This window comes from Oncorhynchus nerka, linkage group LG22 (genome assembly GCF_034236695.1).
Source record: "Oncorhynchus nerka isolate Pitt River linkage group LG22, Oner_Uvic_2.0, whole genome shotgun sequence".
In the NCBI taxonomy this organism is placed as follows: Eukaryota; Metazoa; Chordata; class Actinopteri; order Salmoniformes; family Salmonidae; genus Oncorhynchus; species Oncorhynchus nerka.
The window spans coordinates 66680868-66703707 of record NC_088417.1 but is presented as its reverse complement, the minus strand read 5'-3'; the positions used below and the strand labels follow the sequence as shown (position 1 = coordinate 66703707).

At 40.9% G+C, this 22840-nt stretch overlaps 1 protein-coding gene across 3 annotated transcripts in view; it reads right to left on the bottom strand.

The window, feature by feature from the left end:
• Positions 1-3453: 3453 nt before the first annotated feature.
• Positions 3454-22840, bottom strand: part of LOC115105521 (flotillin-2a) — a 31767-nt gene continuing 12380 nt past the window's right edge. Inside the window, exons 2-11 of one of the 3 annotated variants that reach the window (XM_029627659.2) lie at positions 22531-22612; positions 14363-14453; positions 7867-7990; positions 7457-7575; positions 7161-7274; positions 6942-7061; positions 6480-6694; positions 5905-6088; positions 5493-5642; positions 3454-4996 (exon numbers count right to left, since the gene is read on the bottom strand). In XM_029627659.2, the coding sequence (XP_029483519.1) occupies positions 4958-4996; positions 5493-5642; positions 5905-6088; positions 6480-6694; positions 6942-7061; positions 7161-7274; positions 7457-7575; positions 7867-7990; positions 14363-14453; positions 22531-22612 (1238 nt within the window). In that variant the 3' untranslated portion in view covers positions 3454-4957. Of the gene's footprint in view, positions 4997-5492; positions 5643-5904; positions 6089-6479; positions 6695-6941; positions 7062-7160; positions 7275-7456; positions 7576-7866; positions 7991-13638; positions 13730-14362; positions 14454-22530; positions 22613-22840 lie in introns of those variants that run through there. The other 2 variants (XM_029627658.2, XM_029627660.2) reach the window with 2 other exon arrangements.

Sequence of the window (22840 nt, the reverse complement as noted above, 5' to 3'; positions counted from 1 at the left end):
TCTCTTTCCACAAGCAAACTCACCCGCCCTGGGAGAGAGGTGGATGCAGTGCCCAGTCTCTTTCCACAAGCAAACTCACCCGCCCTGGGAGAGAGGTGGATGCAGTGCCCAGTCTCTTTCCACAAGCAAACTCACCCGCCCTGGGAGAGAGGTGGATGCAGTGCCCAGTCTCTTTCCACAAGCAAACTCACCCGCCCTGGGAGAGAGGTGGATGCAGTGCCCAGTCTCTTTCCACAAGCAAACTCACCTGCCCTGGGAGAGAGGTGGATGCAGTGCCCAGTCTCTTTCCACAAGCAAACTCACCTGCCCTGGGAGAGAGGTGGATGCAGTGCCCAGTCTCTTTCCACAAGCAAACTCACCAACACCCTCAACTCCCAATAGCCTGGTAAGGCTTGGCACGGAAGACCCTGGCACTATCTGTGACACTAAAAGTGCCATGTCACCATGATACTGTTGCAATAGATGATAACCACTGAATGTTAAGTTTGGTGATACAATGAAGTAATAGATGCTTTGCTTTCATATCAGATACCTCTGTAAATATATCAGATAATGCTGCAGATATGAGGATATCACCATGTAGGATGAAATGGAATGTATGTATTGGCAGGCATACTTACTTTGGCAGGTTGCCTAGTTTGAATGCAGTGGGTGAGGTAGGTAATACAGGTTCTCCGGTTAGAGGACAAGGATAGGGAGAGAATTGAGGTTCCGTTTTAGAGAGAGTCTGTGCTGCTGTTTATTTCCTCTAATCAAACATAATCCATGATCATTTCCATAGGTTTTGTGTTCTAAAAATAAACAGAACATATTTTCATCAGCATATTTTACATCATAAACAATATTACTAATCAAACATAAGCCAATAGTCAAATCCTATGATCAAATTTCATTTCAAGGTAGGTTTTCAATATGTGACAACAACTCAACATTTGACCTAATAATTAAATAATCTTTAAATGCACATCAAAACATGAAAGAAAGAACATATTTTTACATCAGCATATTTGATTGTTGGACATCATAAACTAAAAGACAAAGGAATTCAAGTATTTAGCAAATGAAATGAGTTTTAGGTGTGCAGAGCATTCCAACACAATTGTAGACTACAGAATGTCATCCAGTGGAATGTCACAATTTGTAAGTCGCTCTGGATAAGAGTGTCTGCTAAATGACTTAAATGTAAATGTTAAATGTAAACTAAGTGTGATTAAAAGACTATGAAAAATGATTGCCTTTTCTACAATGCTAGCACAGGAGGTTGGTCGCATGTTAATTGGGGAGAAGGTGCTCATGGTAATGGCTGGAGTGGAATAAGAGGAATGATATCAAACACATGGTTTCCATGTTTGATGCCATTCCATTTGCTCCGTTCCAGCCATTATTAAGAGCCGCTCTCCCCTCAGCAGCCTCCACTGAATACGAGTAACAGGTATCATATGTTTTGCAGGTGGTTCTCCACTCCATGCATAAGTACCAGCCCCGCCTGCACATTGTCCTGTCTCCAGACCCCCACAGCCCTCTGTCAGGGGACTACCTGCGCTTCACCTTCCCTGAGGCAGCCTTCATCGCTGTCACTGCCTACCAGAACTCAGAGGTAAGGCCACGACACCTTTAGCATCTCACAGGAGATACTGGAACAACTGTATTCTGATTGTGTTGATAAGAGTGCCCTCTGGAGGATGAATATGGACAGTTCGTGTAAAAATCTGGGAAGTCAAATGCTTCCCCACAAAAGAGCATATTAAGAGATGTGTAAAACTATAATTAATGAGGCGTGCTAATTTACCCAACAGATAACAAAATAGAGATAGACTCAAGATAGACAACAACCCCTTTGCAAAAGGCTTTCGTGACAATGGGCTGAACAGAAAAAAGTGAGAGACCTTCAGATAGCCTTCTAGTAGCTTGAAACATGAACAGCAACTCTCACTTGAAAGTGATCAATCATCTATTCACCAATATGTTCCTCTTGGTAAACCTGTTAGCGCAGTGGGAAATATGATGATTGTGCAGAATTGGAATGGTACTTAGATGACTCACTGATCAATTAAGTGCCATGTTCTTTTACTCTTTACTGGTACACATCACTATCGTGTTACTAAGAAACTTTGAATAATGTGAATTCTTTCTCTCTGTAGGTTCAGAGAAAAGGAAGGACAGAGCTCTGACAAACTAAATGTAAGAACGCCTGACGGAATCAAAACCTTCAAATGGTAGTCAAAGGACCCACAACAACCACAAACACAACACACTTCGTACCTGGGCCTATGACCGGTAGGGTGATGATTGTTAGTTGCAGAAACGTCCATTTTTTTCAATCTTAAAAGTCTATTACATCGTCAGCTTTTAATATTGAACGAGAATCATAAGTATTCTTCTTATCAATCCAGTATTTTCATAGGATGTTGATTTGTTAATGATTATGATGAATAAACTAGGCTAATATTCTGAAACTGTACACTGTTCTATTTCAGCTCTGGGCAGCATAAGGAGGCCAGGATACTGGTTTACCAAATGTTGCCTCTCCTCTCTTCCTCACACACCCTCCACTGGGCCAGACTCAGTTGGCTTCAGGAGGCCCCTGGCACAGAGCAGCAGACCAGTGGGGCCTCACCCACCTCACCACAGAAGACCTGGTGCCACACCCACAGCAGACCACTACCAGGTGCACCAGAAAACAGCCCCAGCAGGCTGAGTACATGTCTCTCCATAGCATGATGCTCTACCACCAGAACAGCTTGATGGGCTCTGTGGGGCAACTAAGAGATAGCCATGTGGACATTCAAGTCCCCTCCTCCTCCTCTCTAGAATATCCCTATAAGGCACCTATGCGTGACTTGGATTTTGATGAACAGTGAGAAATAAAGCGATCTCTTGCTCAGTAAACACAACAGGTCAGGTAGACGTTCATATTTTGCCTCACCACTTGTCGACCTCTAGTGCCACCTCTGGGTAGAGTTGAGACAAATGAATGCAATATTGAGTCATTCCAAGGTAACTGTATAGCACATCTCTCTTTGCAATAGATGTTTAAATGTACATATTTTTCAGTTGTATGATAGGGAAGTGGTTTGGTAGGAGAAGGAACTGGAGACTATTCTGCCCTGACATTTGATTAGTATAATTAGTAAAGGGAACTAATAATATGCATCACGTCAGAACTAGAACTCAGTATGTCACACATTCTCCCTTTTTCTCTGGACATTGTAAATCATGTGAGATTTTGTGCAAGATGTACCTGTACATGCAGAAGAACAGTGGCTTATCAAATAATAGAACATGATAATTAGACTCCTGATGTTTTGATGTTAACATTAGCCCATCCGTTAGTGTCTGTATCATCATGCCAGAAGAGTTGGCTACATCCACTACAGCACTACACGGTATGGAAGGAGGATGATGTAACAGGCCACTGGTAACAAATTCTCTGAAAGAATACTGAGGAAACTGTATGAGGCAGACATTTATTATAGGGCAGCACATAATACTTTGCCACAGAGTTGAGGATATGAGTGTGATGTTCACATGCTGAAATATCCATGCTACACCAGTTTTCCAGTATTATTTAACAGTCTAGAAAATGGACGAATTCACACAAACATTTATTGAGTCTGAATAGATACATTTCAATAATGGGTGATCAATTTAAACATGTTTCATTACAGATACTCTATAGATAAAGATACAAGTTAAAAGGCATACAATGTTTGGTCTTCCACCTACATTCTAGATCCGAAAGGTATATTTTCTGATCTGAAAGTTGCTTCTACCCTGCTGAAATTACACCATCCATTCATAGTAATAAAACGCTAAAACAAGTTTTCATAAAATGAAGCCAACATAAAATGAACTACGTGGAGAAAGCTGATACATGATTGGATGGTCAACAGGTCGTGGCAGCATTGCATTCCTAGAAAAAGATCATAGGCAGCAAGCACCCTGTAAAAACGTGAAAGTAAATAGTCAGGTAAACTGTAGAGATAAGTTACATAATAGTTTATAAAGAATTTAACAGAATGTAACCAAACGATGATATAACACAACATTGGCTACCCTAAGAGACTGAAATGCATATCATGCCTCAATAGTTGGAAAGAACAAGTATTAAAGCTTAGATTGATTGAGGTAATCCAGATGATCAGGAAAGCTAGCAGGACTCCTGGGTCTCTATATTAAGGCTAACTTTGACAGTATATGGCTTCATACAGACTTGTAGATCCATGCACATGTGTTAATGTTTTTTGTGTGTTGTCTACCTAAGAATGCACACCTCTCCCATACCTAAGATGAAGAATGAAATGAAAGATTCTACTGAAGAACAAGATATAATGCCAATGTTTCTGCGTTCAAGGCAGATGCCATGAGGATGGGGAGGACAATATTTCTACATCTCTCATTGAGATGGTAAATGGAGGTCTACTGTAGTATCACTACACTATGGAATTGCCAAACCATTACTTTTCCAGAGGTTTAGCCACTTGGTTGGTAACCAGGCACTGACTGCACATTAGAATGAAAAAAAGTAAAATTTGAGACGAAATATCTGAAGTACTTTCCATAACTATACAAAACCACAGGCACATCCAAAGCAACACAATGAACAAAAGAATAACAATGAAGACACCAGGTGAAGACCTGGCGAGACCTGTAAGACCAGAATAAGGCCTGCACAGAACAACCATGATGAATGTCCCTTTTCTACAATGTAGAAATGTTAGTACAACAGAATGGGGTAACTACAAAAAATACTAACATGTTTAATAAAAAAGCAGTGGTACATACAGATGATCTGGCCCTATAGAGCTAAGGCACCAGGGATTTAGGAAAATGAAAACATCTAGACTCTTGTAGTAAAAAGAAAAAATATACTTGTTTTCAAGTGTTTCTAGGTGAAGGCAGTTGATTTAAAGAGTGCATAAAGAAATGTACTGAGTCAAGGTGCACAAGATTGTTTTTATGCTTGAGGGTTGATCATCTTCTGAAGCAAAGGGATCTGTGAGATGATAAGAGAGAGACTGGGTTAGCTGCAGGCTTAGCTAGAACAATGTAGAGCCCTTTGACGTAGTCACAATCAACAAGAGTTGTCCCATTGCCATCACCTGGATATCTGCACATAACTCTGGCTTTGTACCAAATGGCACCCAATTCCCCATTTAGAGCACTACTTTTAACTAGAGCCCATTGCAAAAGTAGAGCACTACATAGCGAGATATTCGGGACGCAGCCACAGATAGTCAGACTCGGTGTAGTCAGAGATTAAACATGGTGGGGATCTGTAGGGAGTATGCTCTGGAATGACTGCAATTCGACTTGGACTTCACAGCAACATTTTATTTCTGTGGTATGCAAATGTTTATGCATAGTGTAGATTCAGCGTTATAAACATAGCTAACGGAGGCTGGATTTATGGAATGTGTTCACACCTGCAGTGCTTGTGAGTATGGGCTATCTCTCTCTACATTCTACTGAACCCCTCCCCCCTCTCTCACCTTCATCAGGTCCACCCCTGTGAGTGCGTTGACGGACACAGGGAGCTCAGCTAATAGGCGGTTCACCTCGCCGGTCACACGGCCACCGTCCCCGCTCAGGATGACGATCTCATTGGTCCGGGCCAGGGGTGCCGCAACCTTGGCAGCAATCTGTACCAACACAATGACACAAACCTTCTTCACCTGGGTGTTCTTCAGAGAGAACTCATCTAACACAGCCTCTAGTTGTCATGTTTAAACCAAATCAAATGATAAGTTGCAATTTAAAAAAAAATACATGTATATATTGATCAAATCTTGTATTTTTTCATGTCCAAAAGTAGACACAAACTATATCAAATGCTTGTGTGCAGCTCTGTGACAACTTTCCCTTACCACACAATGTTAAATGCCAGTGTCGTGACACACTGACCTTAGGCAGGGCCTCTAGGACCAGAGCAGTCTTTGCAGCATCTCCATAATGCTGGTAGGCCTCAGCCTTCAGCCTCATCTTCTCAGCCTCAGCCTTCCCTATAGCCTCTATGGAACCGGCCTCTGCCTCACCGATACGACGGATCTTCTCTGCCTCTGCCTGGGCAGTCAGCACCTTCTTCATCCTGTTCAGGGGTTGGCAGGAGGGCACATGAAGGGTTAAACTAATAACATCATTGGATTGCAGACTGGATTGCTTTAAACTACAGTATGACAAGCTTCTACACACCCAAACCATTCAAGTAGCTACTACTGTAAGTGTGAGATGAAGTTGCCCTAGACACTGATCGGTTTTTCAATTTTGGGTAGGATTTTGAAGAGGCTAAGCTGATCCTAGACCTGTGCCTGAGTGTAACTTACACCCAGCATGCTGCATATGTTGACTTGAATGGCAGACACTCTAGGCTCAGGTGGTCCACTCACTTCCTATAGTATGACACCTTCCTTTGCATCCAGAATTCCAACAAGCATACACATTGCCCTTATTTTCCATGCACTCAGTGATTGGTCACTCACTTCTGTCCCTCGGCCAGCTGCTGCATCTTGTAGGCCTCAGCCTCAGCCGGCCTCTTGACTGTGGCGATGAGCTCCTTTTCTGTGCGGTCAATCTCCTTCTCCTCGATGGTGATCTGCTTCTTCCTCTGAACCACCTCGATCTCGATCTCCTCCAAACGGATCTTCTGCTGCTCCTTGGCAGCCTGCAGCTCATAGGCCAGCTGGGCTTCTGCTTTCTGTGGGGATAAGAGGCATGGGTCATATTCACCAAGAATTAAATGGAATCAAACGGGCTGAAACGAAAAGGGAATAACTGAACTTGTGTAGATAGTGCTTTATCCGTTGTAAAACTTTTTGCTTTGGTGTGCACTAATGAATATGACCAGGGTGATAAGGAGCTTTCACATTAGGCCTAGATTTGACGTTATCGGTTAACTGCTAATGGTGAACCTAATCTAGAGCAATGATGACCATGTTTGATACCTTCGTGTTGACTTCTTGATTGAAAGCAGCCTTCTGCATCTCCAGCCCTCGTTTCGAATCGGCCATCTTGGTGTCTGCTTGGAACTTGACGTCCATCATCTCTTTCTTACAATCTGCTTCCTGTAGAAGGCAGAGACAACATGGTGAGAAGAGGACAGGGAACATTCAGAGTAAATGCTGCAATGTCCTGCAAAGCATTAAGGGAATCTAATTTCTTACCCTGATTCCCGCGTCTCTCTCTGCCTCGGCCACTCCAATATCGGCATCTCTCTGTACTGCGGCCGTCTGACTCTTCCCCAGGGAACTCAGGTACTCCACTTTATCATACACATCCTGACAGGCACAAAACACAGAGGCACTTGATCATTGTGTGGCTAGTGGTGTCACTATAAGAGTGTATAGCTGTAATGAGTGTATATAGAACTACAAGTGTATAAAGCTGCACTAAGAATATTTACATTTCAAAAGGCCAGATCTGTGCCCAAATAGGACCTGACTGTGCCCCTGTCTATTACCTTGATGGTGAAGCTGAGGATCTCGATGCCCATGCGGCCCACATCAGGCGCTGCCACCTCCCGCACAAGAGCAGCAAACCTGTCTCTGTCTTGGTAGATCTGCTCTACCGTCAGAGTACCTGGAACACAGACCTGTGGTCAGTATCTGGGTGGGTCATGAACCACAGATGCTCTGATATGGATTAATCTGAATTGGTGATTTTTAAAATATCTGTTAAACATTGTTAAATTGTTAGTATCCTATATCAGAGAGACTTCAAAGTCTGAGTAGTACATTATATGGCATTACAGAACATGGCATTTTATTTCCAGAGAGCTTAAAGTTCTATAGCATGACCTAATAGTAATAAAGTCATCAGAGACGCAAAAGTACTGAACAGCAGCCTGTGTCTCTGTCAGAAGGTCCCTACCGAGGATAGAGCGTAGATGACCCTCCAGGGTCTGCAGAATGACACTCTTTATCTCGATCACAGATTTCCCCAGGAACTGTTCACAGGCATAGCCCAGCAGCTCATTGTCTACCATCACCTTCACCTGGAGCCAGGGTAATAGACAACATTGTCAGCTGATAGCATGATGATATTGTTAGCACTTCAGAGACACAACTACAGTGGTTATTCTAAGTCAGGGATGGGCAACTGTAGAATTGAATGAAGCAAACTTACTTTAAAACTGTGGGCCCTCATGATGAGTTCAGATTTGTGGCCCCCACCCCCATCAAAGTTGCCCATTCCTGTTCTAAGTGATTATTGGTTATTTCTTAAAAAGTAACTGTCCAGTGAAAATCTTACTTTTAAAAGTTAATAGTCTGTTAACTCATCCAAATAATGTTATTGACTCATCCTATACTCATGTGGCCAAAGCACAGTGAGATCTAGCATTTATTTTCATATTTCCATTAGGGAACACCTACTCTGTGATGTGTGCGTGTGCAATAACTCAATTCGCCGTTGCACTCCTAAACAACTCAATTCTACAAAACGCAGACCACTCTGTTACAGATTCTAGTTTTGGAAACAGAAAACTGTATGGAGATAAATGTTTCATCAATGAGAAAATTTGCTGAACCTCCGCAATAATCCACCTCATTCCATCTCCTCCCACTGGGCTTCCTCTCATCACCATATTTGTTAGTGAGTGGAAACACCAACCTGATGAGTCACATTTATACATCCGGTGAAATATCTGGCTCATTATTCTATCTGTTATATAATCGTGTAACTGACAGTTATGGATGAAGACTATCATGAAAATAAAATATATACACAGTATCAGTCAAAAGTTCGGACACACCTACTCAATTCAAGAGTTCTTTCTTTTTTTACTATTTTCTACATTGTAACCCATAACACATATGAAATCATGTAGTAATTTTAAAAAAGTGTAAAACAAATCAGAATATATTTAATATTTTAGATTCTTCAAAGTAGCCACCTTTTGCCTTGATGACAGCTTTGCACACTCTTGGCACTCTCAACCAGCTTCACCTGGAATGCTTTTCCAACAGTCATGAAGGAGTTCCCACATATGCTGAGCACTTGTTGGCTGCTTTTCCTTCACTCTGCGGTCCAACTCATCCCAAACCATCTCAATTGGGTTGAGGTTGGGTGATTGTGGCGGCCAGGTCATCTGATGCAGCACTCCAACACTCTCCTTCTTGGTCAAATAGACCTTACACAGGCTGGAGGTGTGTTGGGTCATTGTCCTGTTATAAAACAAATGAAAGTCCCACTAAGCGCAAACCAGATGGGATGGCGTATCGCTGCAGAATGTTGTGGTAGCCATGCTGGTTAAGTATGCCTTGAATTCTAAATAAAACACAGTGTCACCAGCAAAGCACGCCCACACCATCACACCCCCTCCTCCATGCTTCACGGTGGGAACCACACATGCGTAGATCATCCATTCACCTACTCTGCATCTCACAAAGACAGTGGTTGGAACTAAAAATCTCAAATTTGGACTCATCAGACCAAAGAACAGATTTCCACCAGTCTAATGTCCATTGCTCATGTTAACTTTTAACAAGGCACACCTGTTAATTAAAATGCATTCCAGGTGACTACCTCATGAATCTGGTTGAGAGAATGCCCAGTGTGCAAAGCTGTCACCAAGGCAAAGCGTTGCTACTTTGAAGAATTTGTTTAACACTTTTTTGGTTAGGACATGATTCCATATGTATTATTTCAAAGTTGATGTCTTCACTATTATTCTGCAATATCAAAAATAGTCAAATAAAGAAAAACCGTGGAATGAGTAGGTGTGTCCAAACTTTTGCCTGGTTTTGTAATATATATATATGTGACTAACAGCCGACTGAAGATGGCAGGGCATTCCTGTGGTTGAGTCCGTTTCGGAGATAACATGGACTCTAAACAAGGTAATGAAACTTTGTTGCCCCTTGCTGAAACAAGAAAGGTGTTGTAGTAAATGATGAATAGAATGGGCTTGTAACCGGTAACCCTGGCAATTTGACTGGTAAACTCATGGGTACACTTGCAATGGCTGCCTGGTATTGTGATGCATTCATTTTCATGGTAATGTAGAATGTTCATTCAAATTACGTTAACTGATGTGGCTAATGCAATGGAATGTATTTTTTGTAATGTTTTTTTGACTCAACAAAATCACAGCACCATTGATAGGTACACTTCCTGCTTTTCTCCTATGGGTACACTCGCAATGGCCACCAGTCATGCCATCATAGACTTGAATGGGGACACATTTTCTATTCATTTGGCAGCAAATGCAGTTAGGAGTGGAGAAAAGGAGAAAATGTGTCTAAAAATGGTAGATATTTATTTGGTCATTTGAACAGTTATTACAGAGACTGCAGTCATTTGGCTGCTGGACAGTTACTTTAAAATGCCATGTATGCCAATAATACTTATTTTATTTCCCAAAATATGTACATACTCTGCAGTTCTATTTCTAAAACAGCACATCATTATAACCACTCATTTATAAATTCTCCCTACATAGGCCTGCAGGAATAAAACACAACCCTTCCATAAGCGATCCCCTTACATACCTCCCTACCAATGAATCATATCGTCCAGGGTCAGGTAACATGTTATGGATAGTATTACCAAACAGAACCACACCTAAATGACTGGCCTTAGTAACAACCCTGCCATGATTCACAAGGCTGGTTAGAAGTAAAGAGATGTTTACCCTAGATCTCTTACTCTTAGTGACTTATTTTTCTTATGTCAGGCAACAGTTTGCGGTCTTACTCTCCTCAAATCTAAACTCCACTCAGAAACATCTATTCATACTGAGGACTGGAGTCATTAGTCATGTTGTGGAAATGTTGTCCTGCGCAAAACACTGATCTGGAGTGAATCTCAAAAGTATTTTCCTTGATTCCTCTCTGCTCGCCTCCTTCTCAAAACATCACGACTCGAGGAAAACTTGAGGACAAAGTAGAAGATCTCCTCCAATACTCTGTTTCCCTCTGATGTTTTGACAAGGAGAGGACATTTGGAATCGAAGGAAAATACTCCATCCTGGTCTTCGTGAGACCGTCCTGTTATGAAGCGGCTATGTGGGGGACATCACTTATTTTCAGGTTTACCAATAAAAAAAAAACAGTATTGCTAAAGTTGAGGATAAATCGATTCACCAGATTAAATATCCTCAGATTGGCCCTATTCAACCAATCTTTGAATCAATGGCGGTTGTGTTGTCCGCTGCAGCTGAAAGGGAAGAGAGTGAGCTGGTCCCTGAGGCGAGAGATGTAACTGGACATAAGACTCCAATGAGACATGCACTCAGAAATGGTCTGTGAGCAATCACAGTATAATTGGAGGGAAGATGGCAATCATTTCATGGTAAACACTGATTATAAAACGACCACAGATAGACAGACAAACAACCAACCAACGCATCAGCAGGCCACCTGACAGAGACAGCAGGGGGAGCTGTGCCAAGGAAAGGTGAGCACAGAGATGAGGACCCGTGCAAATGTGCCCTACGCCACCCTTACATCCCAACCCCCCTGCTAACACCACGGTCCCTCCAGCATGCTCTAAAAAGGGTGGGCAAAACAAAGAGCAAAAATACATGAACACAGAAAATATGAGCCTGATGATCGGAAATAATACAAATGTTTCCTGACTGCAGTGCTTATTGAAACAACCTACTTTCACATTAATGACTTTAGTGGGAAACTACTTTCGTTGTGTTATGTTTTATGTGGGAGGGCCCTGTTATCTGGTTAAAATAGAAGCCGCCCATTTAGGAGGTTGCCAAGAGACAGAACTCACTCTTCCAGTTTCAAACATGTGGACACCTGTTTGGAGCTCTCAATATTGTAGTAAAAGGTTATATAATGAGAAATAAGAGACATCTTATGGGTGTGTTAAAGGTCAAAAGGAAGGTGGGTATATCCACATATGTACTGAGCCAATCCTATTACTTTGAGCAGGGACAGTCTCATTGAAAAACACATTTCAAAGACTAATCTTCCACATAACTCCTGTTACCATAGAAACCAGGACAGGAGGCTTGTTTAAGCTCATCCAATCATTTAGACCTCATTAGGGAAGTGCAGCGTTAAAGCTTCCTCTGCATCAGTGGGCACATTGTAGTCATGCCTACTGGACAGACTAGGAAAGTAAGAAAATGGAACATCACACAACTTGTGGCTACTGAAGTTTAGAAATTAAATTACTTCTGAAGTATAGATGTAATTGAATTGGTTGTAATAAATTATGCATGATATACTAGATTAATCGTAAATAAGACAAATGTCCAGTGAGAAATAATAAATAAAATGCAGGGAAACTTGAACTTGCATACTCACATTGAATTAACATTTGCTAGTTATAACTTTGAAAATCACTGTTAATCAGACTTTCACTGCAGATTGGCACTAGGGGGGCTAACACAATGAATCAGGCTTTTGGCACAGAGAAAAGGTTACAATACAAAAAGGAAATTAGTGTAAACACAAAATAATGTAAAATGTTGGGAGTCAAAAGAAACTTGTCAGACTTTATTCAGCTCCCTTGTACCCCTTTCAAGGAAGACTCAAAGGCAGAAATTTACAAGCAATCACTAGACTGTTTCTGCCTTGATACGAAGGTCAATAATTCTCCACAAACAACTAGTTCCACCTGATATTCATGGACATTAGATTCATCACTATAATTCCTGCTTGAGCAATATATAGGGTATATTTAAGCAATAAGGCCCGAGAAGGTGTAGTATATGGCCAATATACCCCGGCTAAGGGCTGTTCTTATGCACAACGCACTACAGAGGGCCTGGAGGGCCTGGACTACAGAGGGCCTGGACACAGCCTTTAGCCATGGTACATTGGCCATTTATCACAAACCCGAGGTGCCTCATTGCTATTATAAACTGGTTACCAACGTAACTAGAGCAGTAAAAATAAATGTTTTGTAATACCCGTGGTATACAGTCTGATATACCAGCCAATCAGCACCCAGTTTAGAATTAGTAATATACATGGGCCAAATCATTTGCAGCAAGGAGATCATCCTTTTTTAATGAAAAAAAAAGAAATCTATAACAAATCCTGTTTGCAAAATGACGTATCCAGCCAGGGATGAGAGACTACATGAAGTATGGTGTTCACTCCATTACACTTGACCACGGACACAACATTTCTTACATTCCACCATATCGATTTACACAGGCTTTCTTGTTTAGTGTAAAGTAAACAGGGTCTGAAATAACTGAACTCTTGCAACAAAGAACCATACATCTCCATTTTGGAAAATGTTGTTGACTTTACATATATTTCTATTTGTATAGTCAATCAGGTTTTTGAAAAATGTTATTTATAGACTTGTAAAATTGATGGAGGCATTTCTTCTGTCATAACTTCTATCAGGAGAATGATTGACCCTCCATCACGGCCATGGCACCAATCCCCCTTGGGGACGGCAGGTAGCCTGGCAGTTAAGAGTTAGGCCAGTAACTGAAAGGTCACTGGTTCGAATCCCTGAGCAGACTAGGTGAAAAATCTGTCAATGTGCTCAAACAAGACACTTAATCCTCATTGCTCCAGTAAATTGCACTGGATAAGAACTTCTGCTAAATGACTAAAATGTCAAGATGTATGGAGGCTGAACACAACCCGCCTTGAGCTGAAAGAGGCATTCCAGTCCATTCTCAGAAGGTAGGTGTGGTACAGTAGGTAGGTGCTTTACCTGTGCCACCCCAGTGACAGTAATAGCTACACCCTCCGCTGTCTCTACATCCTCACACTTGGGCTGCAGGGTCATAATCTCAAGGGTTATCCTGTGGAGAATGTGGAAAAAATAAAAATAGGCATGTTCTGGAGGGAAGTGATAGCAAATTAATATAAGGGGAGTAAAAACACAAAAAGTGAAGGAAATAAAATATTAACATTCACTCAAAGGACTCCTCCAGGGATGTGACAACAGGATGTAATAGAATGCTTTTTTCCCCCAGAGCTCAAAATATCATTGGATTCTCAAATGTAGTTGTGATGTGAATTGAATCACCATATTGAAATAAATATCAAGTCATGTTAACTTGTTAATCAACAGTGTAATAGCTAGCAATGGTGGGACCCTTCTGTACATCCCTTTCTCAGAGCATTCATTATGGGGACCCTGTTGCCAAAGCCCATAGGAGTGAGTTAACAAACACAGAGGTTAGCTGTGTAGCAAAGCCCATAGAACAGGTTAATGACAGACCGCTGACTCTCTCTCCCTTTCAGTGCAAAGGGAGAGAACAACATGGCATGGAGAAAGAAGGAAAAACAGAGAGAGAGAGACAGTAGTTAGCCAGTTAGTCCACCCGTTTGTTTGCCTCTGACGTTTTGTTTGGTTCTTGACCAGTCAGTCCGTGCCCGACTGTCTGTCTTTCTGGTCTTTGTAGTCTATTCGTGGCTGTCTGAAGAATTACCTGAGCCACCCCTGTCACATCCAAGGGGACACCCTCCAAGGTTTCGATATTCTCACAGCGACAGAGGATGGTCATTATCTCCAGAGACATCCTAAGCAGGTGATAGAGTTGTAGGAATAGGAGAGGCAGGACAGTGAGTGTAGTATATGCGTACAGTAGCTGTTAGGGATGTCAGTAGAGTAGGGTCAGGGGTGAGAGGGGAGGGATTAGAACGAGAAGATACTCTAGGAGGAAGTGGCATCGGTATCTCTAGTCTGGGCCTACGCCATAGACCAGACTCTACAGCAAAAAAGGAACCATTGTGTAACCTGACCACCAGAGTCAGAGAGCTTCAGATGGAACCAAAGGCTTTTCCAGTCTATCAATGATCTAATAATGCTAGTGTTTACATTACAAGCACGAACACTGCACAGCCAGTCAGTTCTCTTCACAACACAACAGACAGAAACAACTAGGACAAAGGGCAAGAGTCACGGGGAAGGATTAGTCAACACAGCAGCATTCTTAAAACCACATCTGAGATTAAGGCACAAGAGATTACTCAAAAATGCAAGTCCCTAATGTCAATCTCTACTGCTTTGTTGAGGCTCGCTAAACAAGTCTAGAGCAGGGTTTCTTAAACTATGGGTCGGGACCCAAAGTGGGCCCTGGGCATGTGAGTTATGAGAATACATATATAAAATCACACACTAATTCTTCTTAATTTGGGTCGTTGGAGGACCGTTAATCTCTCATTTGGATCTCGAGCTGAAAAGGTTTAAGAACCGCTGGTCTAGAGAGTATTGACAACCAAGCAATTGATTGAGTAGTAATAATAATACAATGTGAATATTCAGCCCAAAATGAGTTTCACTGCTCTCACACACACACACACACACACACAGTCTACAACATGGCTAAGAACACTAACATCAAATCAATGTTAGATCCACTGACTGACAGAGCTAAAGTGCATTTAGAAGCTGGCTGAGTCCTCAGAAGCTCCCCATCAACAAGGGTTAAGGTTAGCAGTCTTTCAGCTTCAGTGTCCATGTCTGAGAGAGACCGAGTCAGGGCAGAGGCTGGCTGCAGCATCACTTCCCCAGGCCTCTGACTCCTTCTCTGTCTGTGTTATGGGAGAAAGGGATCAAAGTCTCACTGGGCCAGAGACACTAAGAAGATTGCTGCATCACTAAACGGGAAGAGGCTGGGAGCTATGGTTACCCCCTTCAGGGCCCGGCCCATTCTCCAGCTGGTAACAGCTAACTACTAATAGCTACCAGCTAATGCAGGTGAGGATGGAAAAAAAATACAAACGCTGCACCAGAGAAAAACTATACGTGGATGTCCTTTCTCATATTTAAATCATCCAAAATTATAGGAAAGGTGTTAAAAAATATATTAGTACCATTGATGGGAAATATGTGAGGTCCAACTAGAGGCTGGAAATCGGTTTGTGCTGTAAAGCCAACTATGGTCATTGTTGGCATGCCAAACAGAACAAACAGATCAGGGACCAGGCTAGATTAGGATATCTTCTTTCTTAGGGTGTTTTCACATATAGTCCTCTTCAAAAGAACCGATCTCAGTATTTTTAAAGTGAACTCTGGAGGTAACCCCCCCCCAAAAAACGAAAGAACTCAGTCGTCTTTGTATTCACACTGCCCTTGCCTTTGAATGAGGCCTCAACTCTTTTGCCAATTCAATTAACCTATTTTGTGGTCCAAGTCCTCTTTGCATCAACATTGCTATGTTTAGAAAGGAACCCACAACTTTTTCCAACATTCACTTAATGCACTCTGGGTTTTAACAAAGTGCAGGACAAGCCATTCTATCAGGAAGTGTTATCAGACAGCTAGATATACAGTGCCTTCAGAAAGTACTCGCACCACTTAACTTTTTAAAAATCTTGCTGTGTTAGCCTGAATTTAAAATGGACTAAATTGACATTGACCACAAAGACCAGGGAGGTTTTCCAATGCCTCGCAAAGGGCAACTATAGGTAGAAAAATTAAATAAAACAAGGCACTAAAGTAATACTGCAAAAACTGTGGAAAAGCTATTAACATTTTGTCCTGAATACAAGTTTCAAAGTAGTCTGTTATATTTGGGGCAAATCCAATACAACACATTACTGAGTACCACTCCATATTTTCAAGCATAGTAGTGGCTGCATCATGTTATGGGTATGCTTGTAATCCTTAGACACTTTTTTTATCCTGAAAAAAAAAACACTAAACAGAATAGAGCTAAGCACTAGAAAACCTTGATCAGTCTGCCTTCCACCAGACCCTGGGTAATGAATTCACCTTTCAGCAGGATAATAATTATAAAAAATAAGGCCAAATCTACACTGAGAATACAAACATTAAGAAAACCTGTTCTTTCCATGACATAGACTGACCAGGTAAATCCAGGTGAAAGCTATGATCCCTTATTGATGTCACTTGTTAAATCCACTTTAAAAATCAGTGTTGATGAAGGGGAGGAGACAGGTTAAATAATTATTTAAGCCTCAAGACAATTGGATTGTGTATGTATGCCATTCAGAGGGTGAATGGCAAGACAAAATATTTAAGTGCCTTTGAATAGGATATGGCAGGTGCCAGGCGCACCGGTTTGTCTCAAGAACAGCAACACTGCTGGGTTTTTCACTCTCAACAGTTTCGTGTGTGTGTGTATCAAGAATGGTCCACCTCCCAATGGACATCCAGCCAACTTGACATAACTGTGGGAAGCATTGGAATCAACCTGGGCCAGCATCTCTGTGGAAAGCTTCCGACACAATGTTCCCTCTAAGCTGTGCGCGTACTAGCCGAGACTACTGCTCAGCTCAGAAATATCAGCCCACAGAGAGAAGCACGAGATTGAACACTTCTGTAAAAAAAAAAAGAGATAAAAGCCTTGTTCCTATTTTACATTTTTTGTCTAGGGCTGTTGGCGGTAGGTGCACCCAATTCAGCTGCTCTGCGTGCCGAGTAGGCACGTGCCGAATGTATGCGCACTCAACTTTGCTTCACAAGTAATACAACAACGGATCTATTACCGGTGTGATCATATAGCCTAGCTCAAATTGTGAAAAATATATTTTTTTAAATGGCCCAAACAATGCATTGGCAGGGCAACTCAAGCAAAGCCAATATGCGGTGCTAATGTATTAACAATATCAACGTTTCACTTTACTGTGGCAATTGTGACACGCAATATTAGCCACTTTCAATGCAACATACCGAAACAAACTATGTAACAGATTTTATTGTAGGCAGAACGCTTCAGAGTAGGATTTTACTGAATTCACACACACTATTCAGCCTGTACTCTACACAGCCCGGTGCAGCATAAACAGTCAGAGCTGCAGTAGGCCTATATGCAGACCATTGCCATTTTTGGATCTGTGAAATTTACTTTGAACTGGACTGTGTTTACAGCACTAGCGGTCGTAAGTAGATGTACATGTTTTGAGATCAAAAGCGAGAGCTGCATTTAGCCACGAGCGCACATTTTGTTCATATTATTAGCCCAGTTATAGGTCATTTGTAGTCGGCAATAGGGGAGCGATTGCTTCCTACAAGAGCACAAAACATATACATTTCTAGACATCTTTGAAAAGTGAGTCAGGTAAAGAGCTTTGTTTTAAAAAGAGTAGTTTTGTATTTTGAGACAGGCTTGAATAAGCTAAGTAGTCAAAAGGCAGAGTGTAGCATAATTTGTATGATTCTCTGTAATATATGGTATGGGAATAATGCATTTTATTTTGTAAAGTGGTTTCTTGCATAAAACAACATTTTCAGTCACCTTGTATGAAGGACTAATGTCAAGCCCTGCATGTTTTCTTTTTATTCTTAAGTCTCATGGAATGTAGTTCTACTTTGAACACCACACATTCGACACTACTGTAGAATGAATGATAGAACAGCCATTTCCATTTTAAAATGTTATGGGATGCATTTTCTCCATTGTTTTTGATGGTAGGCTACTCTGGTAGGCCACAGTTGAAGTCGGAAGTTTACATACACCTTAGCCAAATACATTTAGTTTTTCACAATTCCTGACATTTAATCTAAGTAAAAATTCTCTGTCCTAGGTCAGTTAGGATCACCACTTTATTTTAAGAATGTGAAAATGTCAGAATAATATTAGAGAAAATGATTTTATCACATTCTCAGTGGGTCAGAAGTTTACATACACTCAATTAGTATTTGGTAGCATTGGCTTTCAATTGTTTAACTTGGGTCAAATGTTTTGGGTAGCCTTCCACAAGCTTCCACAATAAGTTGGGTGAATTTTGGCCCAATCCTCCTGACAGAGCTGGTGTAACTGAGTCAGGTTTGTGGCCTCCTTGCTCACACACGCTTTTTCACTTCTGCCCACAAATGTTCTATAGGATTGAGGTCAGGGCTATGTGATGGTCACTCCAATAACTTGACTTTGTCCTTAAGCCATTTTGTCCACAACTTTGGAAGTATGCTTGGGGTCATTGTCCATTTGGAAGACCCATTTGCGACCAAGCTTTAGCTTCCTGACATGTCTTGAGATGTTGCTTCAATATATCCACATCATTTTCCTTCCTCATGCAACATCTATTTTGTGAAGTGCACCAGACCCTCCTGCAGCAAAGTGGCGTCACAAATTGATGCGGCCACCCCCGTGCTTCATGGTTGAGATGGTGTTCTTCGGCTTGCAAGCCATCCCCTTTTTCCTCCAAACATAACGATGGTCATTATGGCAAAACAGTTCTATTTTTGTTTCATCAGACCAGAGGACATTTCTCCAAAATGTACGATCTTTGTCCCCATGTGCAGTTGCAAACCGTAGTCTGGCTTTTTTATGGCAGTTTTGGAGCAGTAGCTTCTTCCTTGATGAGCAGCCTTTCAGGTTATGTCGATATAGGACTCGTTTTACTGTGGATATAGATACCCGTTTCCTCCAGCATCTTCACAAGGTCCTTTGCTGTTGATTTGCACTTTTCGCACCAAAGTACGTTCATCTCAAGCAGACAGAACGCATCTCCTTCCTGAGCGGTATGACGGCTGCGTGGTACCATGGCATTTATACTTGCATACTATTCTTTGTACAGATGAACGTGGTACTTTCAGTCATTTGGAAATTGCCTGAATGAATCAGACCTGTGGAGGTCTACAATTATTTTCTGAGGTCTTGGCTGATTTCTTTTGATTTTCCCATGATGTCAAGCAAAGAGGCACAGAGGCCTTGAAAAACAGCCACACCTCCAATTGACTCAAATGATGTAAATTAGCCTATCAGAAGCTTCTAAAACCATGACATCATTTTCTGGAATTTTCCAAGCTGTTTAGAAGGCACAGTCAACTTTGTGCATGTAAACATCTGACCCACTGCAATTGTGATATAGTGAATAATCTGTCTGTAAACAATTGTTGGAAAAATGACTTGTGTCATGCACAAAGTAGATGTCCTAACCGACTTGCCAAAACTAGTTCAAGAAATTTGTGGAGTGGTTGAAAAACTAGTTTTAATGACGCCAACCTAAGTGTATGTAAACTTCTGACTTCAACTGTACATTATGATTAATGTAGGCAACTGTGGCTATTTCAAGGTGTGGAAAGCTCTTTGAGCATCTCTGGGTAAGTCTCTAAGCAGTAATCGCTGATAAAGGTGCTTCTACAAAGTATTGACTTTCACTTTGTCATTATGGGGTGTTGTGTGTAGATGAGGTGAATTTTTTTAATCCATTTTTGAATTCAGGCTGTAACAACAAAATGTGGAATAAATCAAGTGGTATGAATACTTTCTCAAGGCATTGTACTTACTTACATTTTGGAAGCTAATAGATTGCATTTAGTTAAAAGATAAAGACAAAATGATTCTAATCAAGTCGCTTTGGGTAAGAGCAGCTGCTAAATGACTAAAATGTAAAATACTATTAACAATAATATTTAAATATAACAATAAATAGCAGAAGAATAACTGCAGATGAAAGAATACTGTAATTGAAAATTGTACACCCAATGAGAAAACATATTTGATGAGAATCACAACTAAAATCAATTCTAGCTCTTAAAGCTTCCGCAGCTTGCCTCTAAGAGTGATAATTGATTTTAGTTGTGATTCTCATCAAATATGTCATTCTTCTGCTATATGTAAATATTATTGTTAACATATTTTTTTACATTTTAGTCATTTAGCAGATGCTCTTATCCAAAGTGACTTGATTACAATGATTTTTCTTATCTTTTTTAGTGCTTCACACTATCCAAACCCCACAATCGAATAAAGTTTGAAACTCTTAGCTTATAGATCACAATGCAAAAAATAAATGAATCGGAACTAACTTCGTGCATCCTTGACAATCACTAATCAATATACAAAAATAGCACGAGTTGTCTGAAAGAGACCAAGTGTGAAAACAACCGTAAAAGAGCACTACAGGAAACAAACACTTGAGCCATCCCATGCCTCTACTTCACTTTAGAGCCTTAATGGCAGGTATCCTAGCAACTACTAGACAAAAGCACTTGGCTGAATCCCAAATCACCCCCCTCCCCTCCCCTCCATTTGCACACACCTCCATTTGTGTCCCAAAGCTGAGGGAGTGAAAATTATTGAAGGTGTAATTAGACCTTCAGATAGCCATTTTGACCGAGCCAGCCAGGTTGCAAGCATCAGAGCGAAGTGCTATCCCAACATGCACTGCAAAATGTTTGAATTTCATACAAAAGAAAAGAGGTGTGCCTAATTATACGCCACATGCATTTGTTGATGACTGATTTCGAGACTTGACACATGTAACAGACGAAATACCTCCCAAATGAAACGTTTAACTGTTACGGAGGTTTATTAATTTGAATTTCATGCTTGTTTTATCATTTAAATGTGGAACATGAATTGCATCATTCAAGTCAAGAGTGTGTCCCGCAGTTAATGGGTTTATTGAGCCCATCGCCACTCTCTGAAAGTCACCCTTGAAGTTGTCAGCATTACGTGATAACCGAGGGCCCTCTGAGCGAGTTGGTAGGAGAGAGGGGGTGGTTTGGGATTCACAACTTGTCTTTATAGCTTGAAGCTAGTTCGGACATCATCCCCAAGACACGGCAGGGCAGAGAGAGAGAGACACACATACCAGGCAAGGCAGGTTAGTTAGCATGGCAGAAACAAAGAGGGAACAAACATACACATAATACATTAAATTTATAACATTAACAATACTGTATATGTAGTTAAGGGAAAATGCATCAAATAAATTGTAATGGGATTTGTTGTGTTCAGAGATATAAAAACGATCACCACAAATGTTTTAATCTTTTCGACTTGATTTCACAACTATCATATGCGCTGTGGAAAATAAAATGTTTATTTGTTAAATACAGGCCAACTAATATTATCTGTCTGTAGCAAGAGAACAGAATTCAGTGAGAATGAACTGCACCTGACCTTCCCTAACCTCTGTCAGTGTTTGTCTTTCCATTTCAATGCTGTGCTGTAGTGTGTACAGGGGTTGTTAGCTGCAATGTTGTGTTCGAGAGCAGCTGAGTAGTGGGTGCTGTGTTTACACACACACACAAACCACTTGTCCAGTTTATAATATAACAAAACTCATTTATTTTGTGTTGGTGAAGAGACTATAATATCTAACGTAGTATGTTTAACTGTGTGGTGTAGATGTCAGGATAAATGGGCACAGTTTTAAATATGGCGTTGAGGTTTAAAAATACTCATTTGTCTACCAACAAACAATAGGCCTTTTGGAGGTAAATAATGGTTGGATGTTAGGGCAGTGTAGAGCGATTTCAGTGCCAACAGAAACTGTACTTGAATTCAATATATCTGAATTTGTAATGCACAAATGTAATCATTGAATTCATAAAGTGAACTTGTATTTTATGATTTGAAACTGAAGATTGCATTCAGTTTTACAATTCAATATTTAAATTCAACATTTATCAAGTCTAGTTTCAAGCACAGACAATGAATGCAATATTGAAATAAATATTGAATTTTAAAACTGAATGCAATATTTATTCAAGTTCCATTTATTAATTAAATGGTTCACTCTGTTCATTACAAACCCCAAAATATTGAATTCAAATATTTTAGGCAAATCAAATTCAGAAATATTGTTTGTTGGCACTGAAATCACTCCATTGCATTGGTGTACATTTCCAAACTGTAGGCTACCTAAATCCTGTGAATGGGTTACACCTTTTCCTTACCTCTGGATGTCTGTGATGAGCCACCAGGCCCATGACCAGCCTCCCACCACATAGGTCTTCCCATCGGAGCCACAGCAACCCCCTGTTGGCCAACACAGACAACATGAGTATGACATTGTAACCACTATCACTGATGATAACACCATAGAAATAGTTCTGTATTTTACACTGAACATGGTATCAGACCTCAGTTTGAAGAGCTGAGGTACCAGGGAGGAGTGGGTGGTAGTGGTTGGAATATAGGTCAATAACTCAATCTAACTGAATGTAGATTGGGATTGAAATTCTTTGCTACAGTACTATAACAATG